General features: G+C 37.3%; 1 protein-coding gene across 4 annotated transcripts in view; it reads right to left on the bottom strand.

Moving 5' to 3' along the window:
• LOC150081594 (cell division cycle and apoptosis regulator protein 1-like) overlaps positions 1-21,640 on the bottom strand; it is a 550,339-nt gene that overhangs the window by 455,303 nt on the left and 73,396 nt on the right. For 3 of the 4 annotated variants that reach the window (XM_090380560.1, XM_090380561.1, XM_090380563.1), the window contains one exon: positions 17,051-17,083. The exons of the other annotated variant lie outside the window; for it this stretch is intronic. In XM_090380560.1, coding sequence (XP_090236686.1) covers positions 17,051-17,083 — 33 coding nt within the window. The remainder of the gene's footprint in view (positions 1-17,050; positions 17,084-21,640) is intronic. 4 annotated transcript variants of the gene reach the window in all.

Raw genomic sequence — 21,640 nt, 5'->3', positions numbered from 1 at the left:
TTTGCCGATGATAGCACATTGCATTACACTTTCAGTTTGAGAAACCTTGCCCTGCTCAATCAGCTTCAACTTCTCGAATATCTGCTACCAATTCCTTAAATGCCGATCTCCAGGCAATTCTCCAGTGGGACAAAGACAACTTAGTTGATTTCAATGCTTCTAAAACTCAGTCTTGTCTTATATCTTGCAAAAAGGATTCTTCTGCTCCTATGCTTATCTTTGGTGACACACTGATTTCTAGGCAAGATGATATATCTCTTTTGGGGATTACCTTGACTTCTTCTCTTGGGACAATCACATACATTACAAATATTGCTTCCTCTGCATTTAAAATACTTGGTTTTCTCTTTCGCTCTCAGCATTACTTGTCTTTCAAACAGCTATTCACTCTGTACAAATAGCAAATCTGCCATACCATGGAATATTGTTCCCACATTGGGGGGGGGACCTCGAAAAACCTCTCTCCGACTTCTAGATTCCATTCAGAAGAGGGCAGTTAGGTTAATTAATCACTCATTAGCATTAGCATTAGTAGAGGCATTTGATGCAAGAAAGCAAGCTTATGCAGCATCAGCCAAAAAAAAAAAATAATAAAGTAAAATAAATAAATAAAAAATAACCACTTCCACTTCACCCCTCTGTTCGTTCGAAATACCTGTCCAGCTGAGCCTTAAACTTATTTAGGCTATCAACTTCCACGACAAGGGATGGAAGTCTGTTCCACCTATCAACCACCCGCTGGCTAAAGGCAAATTTCCGCACATCTATCCTACATCTGTCTTTCCTCAATTTGAATTTATGCCCTCTCAGGTGATTATTCTGAGCAAGAGGAAGAATCCCATCAGCATTGAGCATGCTCAAACCATTCAAGGCTTTGTACACCTCTATCAGATCACCTCGCTGGTGCCTAGTCTCCAGACACTGTAATTTGCAAAACTTAAGCCTTTCTTCGTAAGAACACCCCTTTGTTCCATTCACTAACCTTGTTGCCCTTCTCTGTACTCGTTCCAGCAGCTCTACATCCTTCTTGAAATGAGGCCTCCAGGCCTGGATACAGTACTCTAGGTGTGGGCTGACCATTGCCTTATACAAGGGAATAATCACCTCCTTATCCCTGCTAGAAAAATTCCTATATATCATTCACAATACACCATGAGCTACTCTTGCAGCCTGTCTGCACTGCTCAGAGAACTTCATATCTGCTTGCACAACCACCCCCAGGTCCCTTTCATTCTCTACCACTGTCAGAGTCACTCTCATCCCTAACAGAGTCTCTCCACTCGCTGTCTCATAGACGTAATGTTCCTGCTGTATTAATTTTCTACAGATACTTCCATGGGCACTGTTCTTCTGAACGGCTTCTATAATTCCCACTCTCTCTTTCACAACAGTCCGAACATGTGCCACCACCAGCCAACATCCATTTACTGTCCAACTTCAAACTCACAGAACCAACTTTTCATCTTCCTCGTTTATTCATTCAACTACCATTTTCTGGAACAACCTTCCTTCATACGTAATTTCATGAAAATTACAGTCTACAGAAGTTCAAGTCTAATGTCAACAAATATCTTCTTTCATCTTCTCAACCTCCAATCCTAGCAAGGTACTAAGTACTATAGGTTCTAATACCTCTCGTGTTTGGGGTTTTTGTAAAAAAAAAAAAAAAAAATTGACCATTTGTTAGACAAATACAGAACCATGCTGAAGAAATGTCACGAGTTAGGTCACAATGTCTGTATCTGCAAATCTGCCCAGGCACGATAGGAGGGATTATATGCTGAAAGCCTTGTGGATTAACTCAAGACTTGAAGGACTCTGCAAGGCTTTCAGGGGAAAATTTCTATCAGCTAGGCCAGCACTTGTAGGTAGAAGGAATCTGTTTTGCAGAGACGGAATACATTTAAACAAAGGTGGTGCAAGAGTTTTTACCAGTATTATTGAGGATACCTTAAAGGTTCAGGGAAACTGCTAGTTTGGAGGGGACAAGGGTAATATAGATATGCGTTTATCTGATAATATTGGTCAAATTAACGCTCGCACATACCACAAGAGTATTTGTTTGTTACAGCAACAGAACACAGTAACAAGATGTTCTGAGGGTAGAAATATTTCAAATGAGCAGGTAGCAAATGCCAGGGAAGCGAGATTAAATGACTTTAAGGGGTGTGTCAGGGTAATTAACTATACAAGAACACTAAGTCTTAATTGTTTATACAGTAATGTCAGAAGTGTCATCAATAAAATGAATGATTTCGAACTGCTGGTTAAGACGAGTAATGCTGACATAATAGGGCTTACAGAAACGTGGTGCCATTCGGAGATAGGGGATGATGAGTTTCAGAATGGTATGTATAATGTATTTAGGAAGGATAGGGAAGGCAGAAGGGGTGATGAGGTCATGTTCCTTATCAAAAGCAGCCTGAGCACGACGAAAGCTTTCCCAGATTCAGCCGTTTCGCATGCTAGTATTGAATCTGTATTGTTGTGAGATGGTTGGAAGCAAAAGTATAATGAGAGTGGGAGTAATCTACAGGCCAGGTGATTGTGAAGATTATGATGAGAGCCTCTACATGCAAATGGAATGAGCAAGTAATCGTGAATATCTTATTATGATTGATTCCAATTTGCCTCTAATTGAATGGAGCAAATGGGAAGAAAACTCCAAATGGGGGACTAAATTTTTAAATCAACTAGATGATTGCTATTTGTATCAACATGTCAGGGAATGTACTAGGGAAAAGAATGCTCTAGACCTCATCATCACCCATGAACCAAATGACATAATAGGGCTGACAATACAGAAACCAGTAGCAGGAATTGATCACGGAGTACTACGTTGGACGATGAAGAGAGAGGCAGCAGTAGTTAAAGGCAAAGGAATGGGTTATAATTTCAGGGAACATGGCCTCTATTAACTGGGTAGATATCTCACAGAGAGCGAATACAATTGAATGATGGTATACCTTTAAAACATTAATCACAGAACCTTGAATGCATATACCATTAAAAAAATACTCCACAAGGATTCCAAGTTGGATGAATAATGAAGTAGCCAGATTACTTGAGCAGAAAAAGACAGCATAGAAAACTTATAGAGCAATAAAAAGTACTGAAGCCTATAACAGCTACAAAGTGATCTATAATAGTGCCACTGAAAATGTTAGGCTGGAAAAGGCAGATTATGAGAAATTGCTGGCAAAAGAGGGGGGGGGGGGAGGATAAGGAATTCTTCACATATAAATGCAAAGAAGAGAAGAACAAACCAGATCGGACCCTTATCTAATGGATGTGGGATAGTGTTAAATACCAAAGCAGAAGTTGCAGATGAACTCAACAGTTACTTTGCATCGATATTTACAAAAGAAAAACCCTTTACGTCAATGAGAAATTATGGGAGTGAAGTTGAAAAAATTTAATTAATCATGTTGAAATTTCACATTTATGAAAAAACTCTCAAGCCTACAGGCCAGTAAAGCTCCTGGGGTTGATGGCATGTACTCTATAATATTAAGGGAGGTGGCAAGTGAGTGCATTGAACCATTGATGCTAATTATGAGAGCATCACTGGACTCGGGAGTGATTCCGTTGGATTGAAAAAGTGCCAATGTATCTCCAATACATAAGGGCGATTCTAAGAGTAAAGTGGGAAATTACCAGCCGGTTAGTCTAACTTCAGTAGTAGGGAAAATCATGGAGACAATGATCAAGGGTGGAATTCAAGATCATTTAGATAGAAATGAAATGCTAAAGGATACTCAGCATGGTTTTGTAAAGGAAAAATCATGTTTAACTAATCTGGTTAGCTATTTTGACAGGGTCACTCAAGAGCTGGACATAGGGAATGATTTCGACATTGTTTATTTGGATAATGTCAAATCATTCAACTCAGTCCCACATGAGTGGTTACTTTATAAGCTGGAACAGGTTGGAATCACAGGAAAAATCCTTAGATGGATAGCTGGATGACTTAAAGGCAAGAGGCAGAGGGCTGTGATAAATGGTTATTCCTCAGATTGGATTGATGTAAGAAGTGAGGGTCCCCACTTCAGTATTAGGACCACTGTTGTTTTTGATTTTCATAAATGACATCGATGAAGGGATAGAGGGCATGAAGTCTAAATTTGCAGATGATGTAAAGATTGGTATAGTTAATGATTGCCGCCAAGCAGAGCTTCTTCAGGATGACCTAGATAGCCTTTAGGGATGGTCAGAAAAATGGCAACTATGCTTTAATCCAGCAAAGTGTAAGGTATTGCACCTGGGGAACAGTAACCCCAAAATAACTTATACACTTGGCGGATTTGAACTAAAGCCGGTAGTGGAGGAAAGGGACTTGGGTATTTTGATACGGTTAGATATGAATTTCTCCGAGCATTGTAGATTGGTTGCAAGGTGGGCCCATAGTGTCCTAATGAGATTTATCAAACAATCACTAGTAGAGATAAGGATGTCATAATCCCATTATATAAGGCTATTCTAATACCACACTTGAAATACTGTGTTCAAGCATGGAGACTGCACCTAAAGAAAGACATTTTATTCTTGAAATAGTCCAAAGATGGGTAACTCGCCTGGTGAGATCAGCAAAAGGGCGTCCATATGAGGAAAGACTTCGAATAGGTGGGTTGCAGAGTTTGGGGACTAGGGCACCTTAGAGGAGACTTGATTCAAGTGTTTAAGGCTCTGAGAGGCATAAGCAAAATGAATAAGGATGAAACGTTCACAGTTATAAATGAACGAGGGGCCATAATTTCAAGTTACAGTGGGGAGTTGTTTAGACTGGATTGCAGGAAGTTTTATTTTAGCCAACGAGTTATAAATTACTAGAATGAGTTACCTAAATGGGTGGCAGAGGCTGACAGTTTGGGGAAATTCAAAGGTCAGCTGGATAATTACCTAAGGGAGGAGCGAAATGCACAGGTTGTCCATTTCCTTTTCTTTTATTATTATTTTTTTAATTTTCTTCTTTTTAATTTGTTTTTATTCTTAATATTTTATTTTATTTATTTTTTGTTATTTTATTTTATTATTTATTTATTTTTTTTTTTTGGCTGGTGCAGAATAAGCCACAAGCTTATTATTAGTATTATTAATGGCCATGTGGCCATTAATAATACTAATAATCTTTTCTGGTTTGAGATTTTTATAAATATTAAAAAAATCAAAATAATAATAAATTAATAAAATTAAATTAAATAAAAATAATTAAATTTTTATAATAAGTATAAATATTATACTTATTATAAAGTATAATAAGAATATCAGTGATATATCACCATATTTTTCCATAAATAGTAAAAAACTACTGAAGTAGTGACCACTCCGATAATAAATAACAATACTCTTCTCCACTGGTGAAGCGTTACTTATTCGAGGTAGTGCAATACAAGATAGCTTGTTGTGAAGGTAGACACAATAGAGATACAATTAAATCGATACCATTTACACTACTTCTGCAGTTTTTTACTACTGCAGAAAAATATGGTGATATATCACTGATACCCTTATAGTGAATTACCAATCCGTAGCCTTTTACGCCTTGTGAGTTTATTCTTTTTAATAAGTAAGAAGGAAAGGTAGAGGTGGTTCATTGTTGGGGAAAGGCATTTTTTAGAACATTTTCTTAGATTTTTTTAATTCATCTAAAACTATTCTTTGTTAGCATTTAGGGTCATTCATGGCTTTTGTTTTTTATAATCCTTTTTTTTTTTTTTTAGTTTAGTTATATTTTGACCTGCTGAAGGAATCACAAACTACAAGACCTTAGAATATATAAATATTTTTTGCGTATTTTGATCATTTTGTTCACAATAAAAAATAAACAAATAAGATGTTTCTTTTATTTAATTTTGAAGTAGTGAATCTATTTATGCTTATTCTTTAACCAATTTGCTCATGGTTCTTTTTATCAAAAGCACTTTTTTTTTTTTTTCCAAAATTCAGTTTTTCCTTGCCAGAATGAAATATGCCATGGTCTGAAGAATTTTATAATTCTGCACATTTATTAAATTCTTCAGATCACTACTACAATAAGCATGATTTTTCCAAAATTCAATATATGTTGCTTACTATTCCATTATATGAATGGCATATATTCGGATTCATTAAGATGAGATTTGAAGGCAATGCATCTACTATCCAATTTATCAGATGAAATACTGATTTGATAAAAAAAAACATTGATTTGATAAATATGAGGGCTATTCAATTAAGAATGATCACAATTTTTTTTTACAATGTAACTTTATTAATCATCAATATTTTGACGGTCCTTTTCAAAATAGTCCCCATTTGATGAAATGCACTTACTCCAACGTTTCTGCCATTCTTCTAAAACATTGTAGAAGCCACTTGTTGACAAGCATTTGAAAATCACTCACTATGTTTTTACAGCTTCTTCTGACGACTGGAAATGTTTTCCTCACAAATCCTATTTTCTATTTGATTGGTTTGCCGCTGTGTTGTGTAATGACCAAGTGCAAGCTCTGGCATTGATGTGGGCAGATGAGAGCTTGATTGGCCCCTCAATTCAGCTCTGAGGGCATCCACCCTGTCCTTCAAGCTCTCATATAGGCCCATAACAACGCTGAGTTGTCGCCTGATTTCCTTACACTCCTTACATCGCGCATACACACAAAGACATCCCCCATGGCAATATCATGTCCCGTACCTGATTGCTCCACAAACATCATGCAAGCAGTGCATTTTAGAAGGCTGTGATTCAGAGGGCAACTGGCCCCCCTCAATTCTCCCCTGAGCCACAGCACTCCCATTACCTTGAGCCTTTTGCTTTGCTGCTCTGGTCTGAGTCATGATTTCGATTTAATTTCAATAAAATTTCAATTTCAGTACAAAATTAAACCCTAAACTTGTATCCCAACACAGTTATAGCACTATATATATTTTTCAGTATCGAGTATTATCTACGAGTTCCGTTTATATAACTTCCGTATCAAGTTATGCATTATTAAATTATGTTACGTTTGTAATCTAATTCGTTATATGTATTTAGTTAAAAGTACAATTTAATTGACAATGAAGTTTAACAATATTAATAGATTTTACTGATTAACTGATAATATATTATATACTATACTATACTAAGCGTACACTATCTAGTTCGGGATATAACGTTGTGTCGTATAACAATGGCGGCAAGTTACGAACGGTAAATCTATGGACACTTAAGTGAATCTATGGACACGGTAAATCTATGGACACTAAAGTAGTATAATGCTATACTACTAAATTTAAATCAAAAGTTTTAGAAAAACAATAATTTCAAATCATAAATAAGAAAATCCACTTAGCGGCTTTGAACACTTCTGACTCCCACTAGCCTCGTCAGCAGACCAACTAAAGCCATAATGTGCCAAGTCAAGCAAAGGAAAAGAGGAATAGAAATTGAGATCATCCAATTTGCATTCTTGTAATGCTAAATGGCATGAGGATGAGAATGGCCTTGAGAAAAATGCTCCATTTGTGAAGTGACCATCACTAAGTGAGACATGTCTAGAGGACCACTAATACCGACAGTGTACTTTAAAAGGTTGTTGGTGAGGGAAAGATCAAGCATGTTGACTGATTAAGATTATTGGTGTCCTGGAGTGTAAATGAATAAGTTGTGTTAAGGTCATTAGTAATCACAAAATCCACAGCATATCAACCAGTTGGTCTGTATAAATAAAAAATGAAGTCGTCTAGAGTTGTGAACATTAAAATTACCAAGGAAATTTAACTCATTGTTAGGAAAGTTAAGGCTGGAGAATTTTAGTTTCAAGGAAAGGAAGTCAAAGAGGTCCAAGTTATTAGAAGAGTTTGGAGAATTAGAGACAACAGTTAAAATCCTTTAAGGTTCAGCTTTGCAATCATACTTCCCCCAGAATCCAAAACTTTGGTTTTCTGGAAGATGCTGCCAAGTCAGTTGAGGAACTCAGGTGGATTGCTGGTTGGCATCCTTCATGATTAGAACTAGAGCAGTATCTGATTGCCTTCAAACCTGCAACTTTCATTCTCAATTAATGAAAACATTCTTGGCAAATGCTTTTGCAGTAGTTTGTCTTGTGACGGTCCAAGAATTTCACCTCTAGCATCACGATACAAATGCCCCACCTGTCCCTCTTACCTAATGTTCCAAAAACCAACAAAATTGAACTGAGGTCCTATTCCATGCACCATTATTCTGGTGTTATGCTTGCTTTGAGCACTCTTAAATTTTTCAAAGTAAATGTGCTAGTCACCCAAGATGCTCAGTGAAGAGAATCAAGGAAAACTGGTGAGGCTGTTCAGGCCAGGCAGTAGTCACTGGGTGGTGGACCATCCATCTGGAACTGAGATCCAACTACAAGTTTTTTTAACTGCAAAAACTTTAATATAAGGCATTGGAGCTGAAATTACCACGGCTTATATCCTGCCTTTGTGTTGCCACAACATAGTTACTACAAATGCAACAAAATATATTCGAATTGTTCACAATCACAAATTGCCAATGTCAAAGACACAGAATACAAAATTTACAGCAGATACTGATACTAGTTGGCATGCCCATACCAGAAAACAACTGAATATGGAAGAAACAATTCACAGGTTTATATAGCTACCTGACTTGTAGGTCTTGACATTTTAGTTCCCTATAATTTTTTATTCAGTGCACAGAAAGAATATCACTTTGCACACTTACCTTACACTTATGCTAAGCCAGCTGCCATACAAAAGCAATTAATGATTATAATCATCATAATAATTAATTATTATTATGTGATTTTCACATGTGAACTGGAAAATAAAATTAGATTTACAAATATAAAGTTCACTTTATAAAAACCATTCTTAGTAGTTTTAACAATTATATAAACTATATACAGGGTGTTTCAGTTAAACGTTTCAGAACTTCTAAGAGGGGTAGGGTACATCCTGACGACTCGAAATCATATAGCAATGTGGGGTCAGAAATGCTTTCCTGAAGCGGTGTTTTACACAGAAGCACCATAAAGAAAAGAGACCGTAAGTGAGAAATCGTTTTAATAATACATGAAAAGAAGCAAAAGGTACATGGATTAAAGTAAGTGTTCGAAATTTCTTCCACGGGCTACAATGCACGCCTCACATCTCCGACGCATGGACATCCAAACATTCTGGAATACTCCAGGCGAATTTCGAATTTCTTCGGCAGCTACTGCGATTCTTGCAACCAGCTCCTCAGCATTGTCAACAGGGGTGTCATAAACTAGCGATTTCATATGACCCCAGAAATAAAAATCAAGACATGATAGGTCGGGTGACCGAGCAGGCCAACGCACGGGACCACCACGTCCGATTCACTGTTGACCAAATGTGACATCCAGGTAGTTACGAACATCTCCGCTATAATGGGCAGGGGCTCCATCGTGTTGGAACCACATTGTCTGTTGCGTCGATGCAGAAATCTGTTCATCTCTCAAAAGTTGTGGCAATACTTGCTGCAGAAAGATCAAGTAGATAGGTCCGGTTAGACGACGCGGTAACAGGTAAGGTCCGATGAGGTGATCTCCCATAATACCGGCCCATACATTGACCGAAAATCGAATCTGTGCTGCTCGACGAATTCTGTGTACAATACCGCTTCAGGAAAGCATTTCTGACCCCACATTGCTATATGATTTCGAGTTGTCAGGATGTACCCTACCCCTCTTAGAAGTTCTGAAACGTTTAACTGAAACACCCTGTATAATTTACAGGGTCAGAGCTCTCCATACAGCGTTATCGAGAAGACAAAGGGGGGGGACTGTTTGTTGCCATAAGAAACAACAAAAGAATCTGCAACATTTGTTTTTGAAAAAGAAAAAAAGGCCGTATTACTTTCTTCGATGTTATTGTATCTACTAACACAAAATCAAGGAAATTCATTGTTGGAAATCACACTGGAAACAGAAAAAACTAAATTCACAGATAAAAAATAAAAAGTTTGCTTTATTGGAATGGTTTTTAGGGAACTACACCAGAACAGCAGTTTCCTGGATGTATATTTGATCTTCTAACGAAATTCAAGAAAATATTTCTATTGATATCTGCATTACAAACTTCGAAAATTTGTGTGCAAAAGGAGAAAGAAAACAAAAAAAAATCATCCGTTATGAATAATGGATTGTTTCTTGAAATTATGTATTCTTCACAAAACTGCAATATTTTCGAACAATATAAAGCTAATTACGGCTAACACAGCTAACAGATGTGTTAGCCGTAATTTCTAACAATACTTTTTGTATTTCTAACAAAACAAAAAGTATTGTTAGAAAATATTTCAATATTTCTTTGTTATGCTTTGATGTTATCACAAAGGGAGAAATTCTTTTTTAGTACACAAGCAGAGTAAATTCACCAGACTTTATTCGGCATTCTAGGATGAAGTTGACATATTACAACTTCAGCATCTGTGATGAAACTTCCTGCACACCGATATTGTTGGCTACAGAAATTACGTAAATCATCGAAGCAAAACATTGTAACAGAGCTATAATGCAAAATATTGTTAGAACGTAAAAAATGCAAAATTTAGTCCCCTAAAACAATTACAGTAAAGAAAAGTGTTTTTTTTTGTTTTTTTTTACCAAATGGGCATTGTGTTATCAGTTTTACGTCAATTTTTTTTTTTTTTTTTTCTGTTTCCACTATGGCTTCCAATAGATGAATTTTCTTGATTTTTTGTTAGTAGATACAATACATATTGAAGAAAGGAAATACGATATTTTTGTTTTTCAAAAATCGTTGCAATCCTTTCCGTTACTTTCTTTTGCCAAGAAACAGTGTACATTTTTTTCTTCCCCTCCCTGTTGGCTAAGTCAGTCATCTTGGTAACAGTGATGTTGAATTACGTCAGACACCTTGGTAACTGTGACAGACTTAGCTACTTAGCTTCAAAGTCAAATTATGGCTCCGTGTCAGTTGATTCATTCTAGCCAGTGGCACCGCAATCACGCAGGAAATTCAAACGCATGGAGTGAGGCATTATATAATCAAAGGGATCAGCCACTTGTTTTTTGAGGGCATAATTACAAAAATGCATATATGATCGTACATTTTTGCTGTTTTCCAGTTAATAGTTTTTGCTGAACTTTATAGGTAGGAAATCAAAGAAAAAAAATTCTGTTCATGTATATTGAGAGTTTCAATTTTGTAGATTGAGTAGAAATTTTAGAAATAATTAGTTTCTATCACAAGGGCAATTTTCAAATTAGGCTTAAAAAGAGTTAACAACAATAAGACAGTGCAATCTCTTATTGGTGGCGGTTAGGTACATTTTCCTAGAAAAATAATTTCTTTGAATTGTTTGTGCTGTGGTTCTTTCAAGTTTTCCAGCACTTATGATTCCTAACAGATATGAAGCATAATTTGTATTCCAATAATAGAAATATGAACTTGGTGCTTTTTTTTTTCCCCCCCTTTTTGTTAGTTGTTGGTGCATCGGCTTCTGTGACCATAATGATGCACCTTCCAAAGTTTTTGCATTTACTCTGATTCAAGCCCAAGGCGGGATTCAAACTCGCGACCTATGGTTTGCCAAGCAGGCACTTTACCCACCCAGCTAGCCCGGTCAGCTTCATGGGTGCACCATGACAAGATGAGCCAGGTGCAGCTATGTTCAGCTGCATTCCAGAATGTAGAAATTCCATGCTGAAATAATTTAGTGCACAGCACATCCAAAACCACTGAATGGCTGTGCAGCCATGCAGTGGTTTTGGAAGTGCTTAGAGAGAACCCTGCTTGGTGTATCTAAACAAGTCTGGGCATGTCTATATTTGTCCATCACAACGGAAATAGTATGCACATTGCATATACATGGAATGCATGCCTAAGAAAATAATTCTTCCTGTTTGTAATAAAAGCTGTGTGTGATTAAAATGGCTTGGAATTTTAGAAGTGGCACTAAACCCAGGTTCATTATAAAAATTGAGTAATTATACACTGGTCTCCACAGATTTTAGTTACAAAATCAATGGAGACCAGTGTAATAATGCAATTATTATCCAAAAATCTGTACATGTTATATGAAAGCTTCAGATTTTTGGATAATAATTTTATTAATTTTTTAATAAAATATATAAAAGCCATAGAATTTCATAATAATAGATTTTTATAGTAAAAATCATAATCGTATTTTTAAATAAATCAAATTAAGTTATCCTTATTCTTTTCTTTAACTCCATTTGGTGCCTATGACAGTGACCACATTTGTTATGCCTATTTACACTACAGACATTCACAATGGTGAGTATGGGCTTGGCACACCCAGGGTCCTCAGCTGGATATTATCATTCCTCTCTTTCTCGTTGATTCCCTTCTACTTTTGATGCTCTCTCTCTCTCTCTCTCTCTCTCTCTGGGTAACTCGGGATTTTTTTTTTTTTTTTTTGGCTGGTTCAGCATAAGCCTCAGGCTTCCTTGCACCATATAACTAATAATTATAATAGTAATAATAGTAATAATTAATGTCACCATAGTATATGATGATCAGATCTTCTGGTGACCAAGGTGGGACAGCTAGTTATGATGTGGCCATGTTATAACAAGGTGTCCTGCATTTATAACTATAAAATTAGGATGCCTGTTAAAAAAAAAAAAAAGAAAAGAAAAGAAAGTGGAAAGTTACAGCTTTTAGCTATTTCTACTTTAACTGCGTTGTTTCCTTAGTCCACTTTTTATTCATCTCAGAAAAAAAATGAGTTCAACAGTAGCATTGGTTCCGTAAGCATAATAATACGTACTTCACTATCAGTTTTAAATTTTGACAAGTCATTTCATTTTTTGAAAATTGAGAAAATATGTACCCATCTCACATCTGTCAACGTGATTTTTTTTTTGTTTCATCTCTAATCCACAATATTTAAATACAGTTTAACCAAATAATAAACAACAGTGCTAAAAGACAATGATATAAACTTCATAAAGGGCAAATTAGTTTTACTGTCATACCTTCATAATAGGTGACTGGATTCCGGTAGCCATGTTAGCAAGAGCGCAAGGCTGTACTAATTGGAGTGTGCGGGTTTCGAGACCAGCTGTTGGCAGTCGTGGATTTCCTCCTCGGTATCTTGAGTTAGTCAGTCTCAAGGTCAGGTGCTATTAGCAAGTCAAATTCAAGAATCCTGACTAGAAATGCATTCAAAATAAATAAATATGCGACTAACTGTTAGCAAATTATAAAAAGGAGGACTTTTGCAACTTTGAAGTAGGCAGGGTGGGAAGAACAGTCAAGAAGTAAGGCAGTCCTTCCAAAATCAGGATAAATAGTCACTGAATCATAGTGATGAGAATGAGTCGCCACTGACCGACTTGAGTGTGAGAGAGATTACCTGGAAAATGAATAATCTCGTGTATGTAATGATTTGCAGTTGTTGTGAATCATATTTCCAAGTACCCATTCAAAAATGAGGGATATTCAGGGAACTTCTGTGCAAGCAGTTAATTCTGAGACCATCTAGTAACCCTAATTTAAACTCTGGTGGTATAGTGACCATTTATCCAAAAACTGAGAGAGAGAGAGAGAGAGAGAGAGATTGGGATGGGGCGTACAGAATATTAACCTGGAAAAAGAGTAATCCCAAGTACATGATGATTTGCAATTCTTGTGAGTTCAAGGACCAATTCTAAAACTAGGAGACAGTCTGAGAATAAATAACTTCTGATAACAGGTAGTCAATTCCAGGAACATTCTGGTAACCCTTACATAAACTACTCAGTTAATTCAACAGTCTTGCTCAGAGCAGAATAAACTCCACTTCCATAACAATGAGTTGCCCCAATACTGAACTAGTTTGAAAACAGTGCAATTGGAAGATTTACCATTTGGAAATGTAATTAAACCAGCAGAAGTTTAATTAAACAAATGACACTGCCAAAAATTTAACTGCTAATGTTGTTTTAACTTTAAACAAGGCAAGTCAATACCTAGTTACAAAGTTGACCATGTTGATCAATACATAGTTGACCATGTTGGCCAACCAAGGGATAAAGAAATAAACCAATTATTAGAAGGAATAAACAAAAAGAATGGTTCTTTACAGTAAAATAAATTTTACTCACTGTTTTGAACATTCCTCCTAATTATTTTTTACCCTTCAAAAATACCAATGGAGTCTCTTAGACCCAGCAAAAATTGCTTAATTAAAAACCACTGGAGTCTCTTAGACTCAGTAAAAAATTTGTTTTTTCATCTGAAACCAATACAATACTCAGATAACTTGTGAAAGCAAACTTGATTCTGCTCCAAGCAGTAACACCATTGCATTAATTAAGTAATTTAAATTAGGGTTGCCAGGCATCTTTAAAATTCAATACCTGTCCCTTAAAGTAACTTCTGGAGACAGGTAGTAATTCCGGGGATGGTTAAATATGGATTACAAATACTCATAAATGTAGAGAGATTAATTAGATCACATTCCGTATGTATGCACACAGAATTGAAATAATGACAATTTATTTTATTTTTAATTCTATCTTTTCCATTTGACCCTCTAGGTGACATCTACTTCACCTATATGGGCGTCTCCGTAACCAGGTGGGAAGGAGCAGTAGTGCGTAGCACACGCTTCTTGATTAGACCGGGGTTAGAGCCCATCACCACCAAATACGGAGGATGCGGAAAGGTCAGGGAATGACCACCGCATATTCCCGGAGCAATATGGCCTTAGTTGCTAATGCTCCTAAAAACCAAATAACAACAACAACACCTATATGGATGCCTTTTTGAACTTGACATTATAGGCAATCAACCTTGGTTGCCCATATGGATGAATGCCTCTGGTGCTATTGCTGCATCCAATTAAATAAGCCAAATTAAACAAAATAAAACTACAAAATGAAAATGCAATTCATTTCAAATAAAACTATTTAGTTCCAGGTTAAAATGGAAAATTTCATGAAATGAGATGAATTAAATAAAATAATACCTTAATAAAAAAAAATATTAATAAAGGATCTTATTTTAATAATCAAATATTTTATGAGGTATGATTAAAAAGTTCAGGGACTGATTCTGAATTTTGGATTGCAGCACTGTACTGAGTTGGAACTTGTTGCAATATGTTCAGTGACTCATTTAGACAGGGCAGGAATCACCCATTTATCTGTAGTCATTCGGAAACAGCACAAGTTGAATGGAAGGTGTTTGTGTGCTCCACTGTATTTTAAAATGAGTGATTTCACTGAATGGCAAAATTTGAATCAAATTTCATTTAATATAAAGGAAAAGTGCAACAGTATTGCACATTTGAAACAACGTGGTATTTTTGAGAAAATGCCATGTCAGTCAAAGACGTTTAGGTTGTTTTTCAAGTTTAAAAAGGGCTGCTTTATTTAAGGCGATACTTGCAGCCACCCAACTCCAAAAACCAATGATCCAATCGTTCATGTTTGTGATATGATCAGAAGACTGAAGTTTAACTATCCATAAAGTTTCTAGTGAAATTGATTTTAACACAAGATTTGGGAATGTGATGCATTTCAGCCAAGTTTTTGCTTCATATCCTCACTGATACAGCCTCCATAGCTGAGTGGTCAGGAGCGGGAGTGCAATAGCACATGCTCTTTGAGTAGACTGGGATTAAAGCTTCATTCTTGCTGAGGCGGCTTCCATCCTGCAATGATTGCATTGTGACACTGCCCCTGCACACTCAGCACTGCTGAGTGTGTAGGGCCATTCAACAATCTCTTGCAAAGCACTCCATCACATATTTAGCTTCCAGTGATTTTTTTTTAGTTTCCCAAGCTTAACTGATGATGGTATATCAAGCTTAATGTCCAAGTTTGCAGACGATACAAATGTTGGCAGGGTTGTTAAGGACACTACTGACGCTATGCTGCTGCAACAGGATCTGGAAAGGTTGAGCAGATGGGCTGAGAGGTTGCAAATGAAGTTTAACATTGACAAATGTAAAGTACTACATATGGGAAACAGCAACCCCAGAGCAACATATCAACTCTGTTGTACTACACTGACAGTGGTAGAGAATGAAAAGGATCTGGGGGTAATTTGGCAGGCAGATATGAAGTTCTCTGAGCAGTGCAGACGGGCTTGCAAGAGTAGCTCATGGTGTCTTGTCAATGATATACAGAAATTTTTCTAGCAGGGATAAGGAGGTGATTGTTCCCTTGTATAAGGCAATGGTCAGGCCACACTTTGAGTACTGTATACAGGTCTGGAGACCTCATTTCAAGAAGGATGTAGAGCGGCTGGAACGAGTACAGAGAAGGGCAACAAGTTAGTGAATGAAACAAAGGGTTGCTCTTACAAAGAAAGGCTTAAGTTTTGCAAATTACAGTGACTGGAGACTAGGCACCGGTGAGATGATCTGATAGAGGTGTATAAAGCCTTGAGTGGTTTGAGCATGCTCAATGCTGATGGGATTCTTCCGCTTGCTCAGAATAATCACCTGAGAGGGCATAAATTCAAATTGAGAAAAGACAGATGTAGGACAGACGTGCGGAAGTTTTCCTTTAGCCAGCGGGTGGTTGGTTGGTGGAACAGACTTCCATCCCTTGTTGTGGAAGTTGATAGCCTAAATAAATTTACGGCTCAGCTGGACAGGTATTTCGAATGAACGGAGGGGTGAAATGGAAGTGTTTTTGTGTTTTTTTTTTGGCTGATGTTGCATAAGCTTGCTTTCTTGCATCATATGCCTCTACTAATGCTAATGCTAACCTTGTATAAAAATTAAAAAATGTGAATAAAGCACCACAATAGGCTCCTGTTGTTGTGTTCCCCATGTAACTCTACAGAGTCAATTTTCCGGATTGACAAATATTACATTTGGGAATCCCCACTGAATCAGACAATTCTGACTCAGATTTTCTCTGTAAGTTCACTGTAATATCATGTAGATTAAAAACAAATACCTTGGTTAACTGCAACTTTTCTAATAAATTCTCAGTGGCTCTCTGTACATAAATTCTGAAGTAAGGTCTAATGCATTTAAGCTAACAGTTTTAAAACAACAAAATATCTAATTCTGAAAATTAATTTAAGAATATTTTAAACTCAACAAACCGTGTGTGTGATTTTTAAAATTACATACCTGTGGTAATACGGCTGCAGGCTGCAATGCACTCTACAACAGCAACAAAAAAAAAAAAAAAAACTCATTTAACATCTGAATTTAAAAATGCTGCTGCTAAACATAATAATACAGCAATTTAATTTTCCAAATATTGAATAGCAGAGAGATCACAAAAAAAGACACTACTGCCTAAAAAAAATAAACAAAGTAAAATAAAAAAATTCTTACACCACACAAACAGACACCATAATGGTATACACCAATCTACCAAAATACAATTCAGACAAGTGTTCCAGTTTGTGCTGGTTCCTCCTACATGTTTCCAGTGGTCCTTCCATCCATGATGCAAATAAAATCAGATTTTGCCGAACCAGATAATACCTTTTGCTAGCAATATCTACTGCCATTTATTATTAGCATTAGAATTAGTAGAGGCATATGAGCCAAGAAAGCAAGCTTACGCAGCATCGGCAAAAAAAAAAATAAATAAAAATAAATAAATAACTTCCCATTTCACCCTTAAATTTTTAGGCTATCAACTTCCACAACAAAAGATGGAAGTCTGTTCCACCAATCAACTACTCGCTGGCTAAATGCAAATTTCTGCACATCTATTCTACAACTGTCTTTCCTCGATTTGAATCCATGCCCCGTCAGGTTCTTAATCTGAGCAAGAAGAAGAATCCAATCAGCATTCAGCTTGCTCAACCCATTCAAGGTCTTATACATCTCAATCAGATCACCTCGCAGGTGCCTACACTCCAGGTTCTGCAATTTGCAAAACTTAAGCCTTTCTTGGTAAGAGCATCCCTTTGTTCCCCTCACCAATCTTTTTTCCCTTCTTTGTACTCGTTCTAGCAATTCTACATCCTTCATAAAATGGGACCTCCAAACCAGTACACAGTACTTTAAGTGTGGCCTGACCATTGCCTTCTACAACAGGATAATTACGTCCCTGTCCCTGCTAGCAAAATTCATAAATATCATTGACAAGACTCCATGATCTGCACTGCTCAGCAAACTTCATATTTGACTGCACAATTACCCCAATCTTTTTCACTTTCCACTTCCTTGTGTGTAGTACCACACAGTTGGTACTGTTTCTCTTGGGTTATTGCTACCCATATGCAGTACTTTGCATTTGTCAATGTTAAACTGCAGTTGCCACTTCTCGGCTAATTTGCACACCTTATCTAGATCCGGTTGGAGTAGCATATTGTCGTTACTGTCGCTACCAATCCTGCCAACCTTTGTATCATCTGCAAACTTGGACATTAATCCTAATATCGCTTCATCAACATCATTGATGAATACACAAAACAACAATGGGCACAGCACCGGACCCTGGGGAACTCCACCATTTGTCCACGAAGAGCAGTATCCATCGATTACAACTCTCTGTCGTCTCCCTCTAAACCTTCCCTTTATCCATTGTAGCAACTTACCCTTAATGCCATATCTCTCCAATTTGTACAGCAACCTTCCATGTGCAAAGTATCAAAAGCTTTCCTGAAATCCAAGTAAACAATATCAAAATAATTTTTGACATTCAGTTTCTTTGTGACCACATCATAGTATCCAATCAAATTGGTCAGACAAGACCTTCCTTTAACAAACCCATGCTGTGTCTTAACTATTACTGCAGTCTTGTCTAGATGATCTTGCAATGCTTCTTTAACCAGTGACTCTATTATTTTCCCCAAAACAACAAGTTAAACTAACAGGTTTATAATTACTCGTGTCACCTTTTGAATACCCTTTTGTCAATTGGTGATACATTTGCACACCATCAGTCCATGGGGACCTCCCCTGAATCCAAGGAAGCTCTTATAATTATGGCTAGGGGTTTGCTTACTTCATTTGCTGCCTTCTTTAATATAACTGTCAATGATATACAGGAATTTTGCTAGCAGGGAAAAGGAGGTGATTGTCCCTCTGTATAAGGCAATGGTCAGGCCACGCCTGGAGTACTGCATGCAGGTCTGGAGGCTTCATTTTAGGAAGGATGTAGATTTGCTTGAGCGTGTACAGAGAAGGGCAACAAGACTGGTGAGAGGAATGAAGGAATCCTCTTACCAGGAGAGACTTAAGTTCTGCAAATTGCAGAACCCAAGCTAGTCTGTAATAAAGTCACAAAGGGGGTTAGGCAGGCGAAGGCAGATTATGAGAAAACTTTGGCAAAAGATGCTAAGAAAAACAGCAAGGATTTCTTTACTGATATAAACTCTAAAAGGAAAGGGATGAATCTGATTGGTCCACTTGATATAGATGGTTCACTGTTGATGATCCTGCTTAGATAGCAAACGAACTGAATGAGTATTTTGCATCTGCATTCACACATGAAGATTTATTAAGGTTTGAAAATGCCACAAGGTTATCAAATTGTAACAGGGTGCTTAATGATTTTGTAATAAATGAGAACAAAGTGGAGGAGAAATTGTTGAAGTTAAATATAAGAAAGGCATGGGTGGATGGGATCTATCCAGTTATATTAAAGGAGGCGGCAAAGAAAGTAAGCAAACCCTTAGCCATAATTATGAGAGCATCCTTGGACTCAGGGGGAGGTCCCCACAGACTGGAGATGTGCAAATGTGTCCCCAATTCACAAAGGGGGATCGAAGAGTGACACGAGTAATTACAGACCAGTTAGTTTAACTTCTGTTACGGGTAAAATAATGGAGTCACTGGTTAAAGATACATTGCAGGATCATCTAGACAAGACTGAAGCAATAATTCAGACGCAGCATGGGTTTGTTAAGGGAAAGTCTTGTCTGACAAATTTGATTGATTATTTATGATGTGATTACAAAGGAACTGGATGCAGAAAATAATTTTGATATCATATACTTGGATTTCAGGAAAGCTTTTGACACTGTTGCACATGGAAGACTAAAGTACAAATTGGAGCAAAATGATATTAAGGGTAAGTTGCTACAATGGATTGGTTTGGTTTTTTTTTTTTTTAGGAGCATTAGCAACTAAGGCCATATTGCTCCGGGATATGCGGTGGTCAGTCCCTGACCTTTCCGCATCCTCCGTATTTGGTGGTGACGGGCTCGAACCCCGGTCTAATCAAGAAGCGTGTGCTGCACACTGCTGCTCCTTCCCACCTGGCTACGGAGGCGCCTGCTACAATGGATAAAAGGATGGTTGAGTGGGAGAAGACAGAGGGTTGTAATCAATGGGTGCTGCCCTTCGTGGACTAATGTTATTAGTGGAGTCCCACAGGGTTCGGTGTTGGGTCCACTGTTGTTTTGTATATTTATCAATGATATCGATGAAGGTATATCAGGCTTAGTATCGAAGTTTGCAGATGATACAAAGGTTGGCAGGATTGTTAATGACAGTAATGGCAGTGTGTTACTGCAACAGGATCTAGAAAATTTGGGCAGATGGGCTGAGAAGTGGCAACTGAAGTTTAACTTTTGTATTATTGAAAAATGCAAAGTACGGCATATGGGTAGAAGTAACCCCAGAGAAATGTGCCAACTGTTTGGTACTACACTTAAGGTAGTAGAAAATGAAAAAGACTTGGGAGTAATTGTGCAGTCAGATATGAAGTTTTCTGAGCAATGCAGACAGGCTGCCAGGGCAGGTCATGGGGTGTTGTCAATGATATACAGGAATTTTGCTAGCAGGGAAAAGGAAGTAATTGTCCCTCTGTATAAGGCAATGGTCAGGTCATGCCTTGAGCACTGGGTGCAGGTCTGGAGGGCTCATTTTAGGAAGGATGTAGATTTGCTTGAGCATGTACAGAGAAGGGCAACAAGATTGGTGAGGGGAATAAAGGGATACTCTTATAAGGAGAGGCTTAAGTTCTGCAAATTGCAGCAGCTGGAGACTGGGCACCTGCAAGGTGATCTGATTGAGGTGTATAAGGCCTTGAATGGGTTGAGCACGCTGAATTCTGATGAGATTCTTCCACTTGTTCAAATTACGAACCTAAGGGGGCATAAATTGAAATTGAGGAAGGACAGATGTGCGGAAATTTGCGTTTAGCCAGCAGGTGGTTAATTGCTGGAACAAACTTCCATATGTCGTTGTGGAAGTTGACAGGTTAAATAAATTTAAGGAGAAACTTGACAAACATTTAGAGGGGATTGTTTTGTAATTTTTTTTTTTTTTTTTGGCTGATGCTGCATAAGCTCGTACACTTGCTTTCATGCATCACATGCCACTACTACTACTAACTGGATAGATCCGTCCAGTCCAGGTGCCTTCCTTATGTTCAACTTCAACAATTTCTCCTCCACTTTGCTCTCAGTTATTACAAAATCACTTAGCTTCCTGTTAGAGTTTGATAATCTTCTGGCATTCCCCTCATTAAATAACTCCTCATGTGTGAATGTAGAGGCAAAATACTAATTCAGTTTATCAACTACCAGAGCATGATCATCAATAGTCAACCCATCTATGTTAAGTGGTCTAATCTGATTCATTCCTTTCCTTCTAGAGTTTACATAAGTAAAGAACTCTTTGCTGTTTTTATTTGCATCCTTTGCCAAAGATTTCCCGTAATCTGCCTTTGCCTGGCTAACCACCATTGTGACTTGATTACAGACAAGCTTATATCTGCCATAGGCTTCTGTGTCACCTGATAATTTATAT

This window comes from Mastigoproctus giganteus, chromosome 8, assembly GCF_048544385.1.
Source record: "Mastigoproctus giganteus isolate SK-2022 chromosome 8, ASM4854438v1, whole genome shotgun sequence".
In the NCBI taxonomy this organism is placed as follows: Eukaryota; Metazoa; Arthropoda; class Arachnida; order Uropygi; family Thelyphonidae; genus Mastigoproctus; species Mastigoproctus giganteus.
The sequence above is the reverse complement of the archived record's forward strand: the minus strand, read 5'-3'. Positions and strand labels throughout refer to the sequence as shown.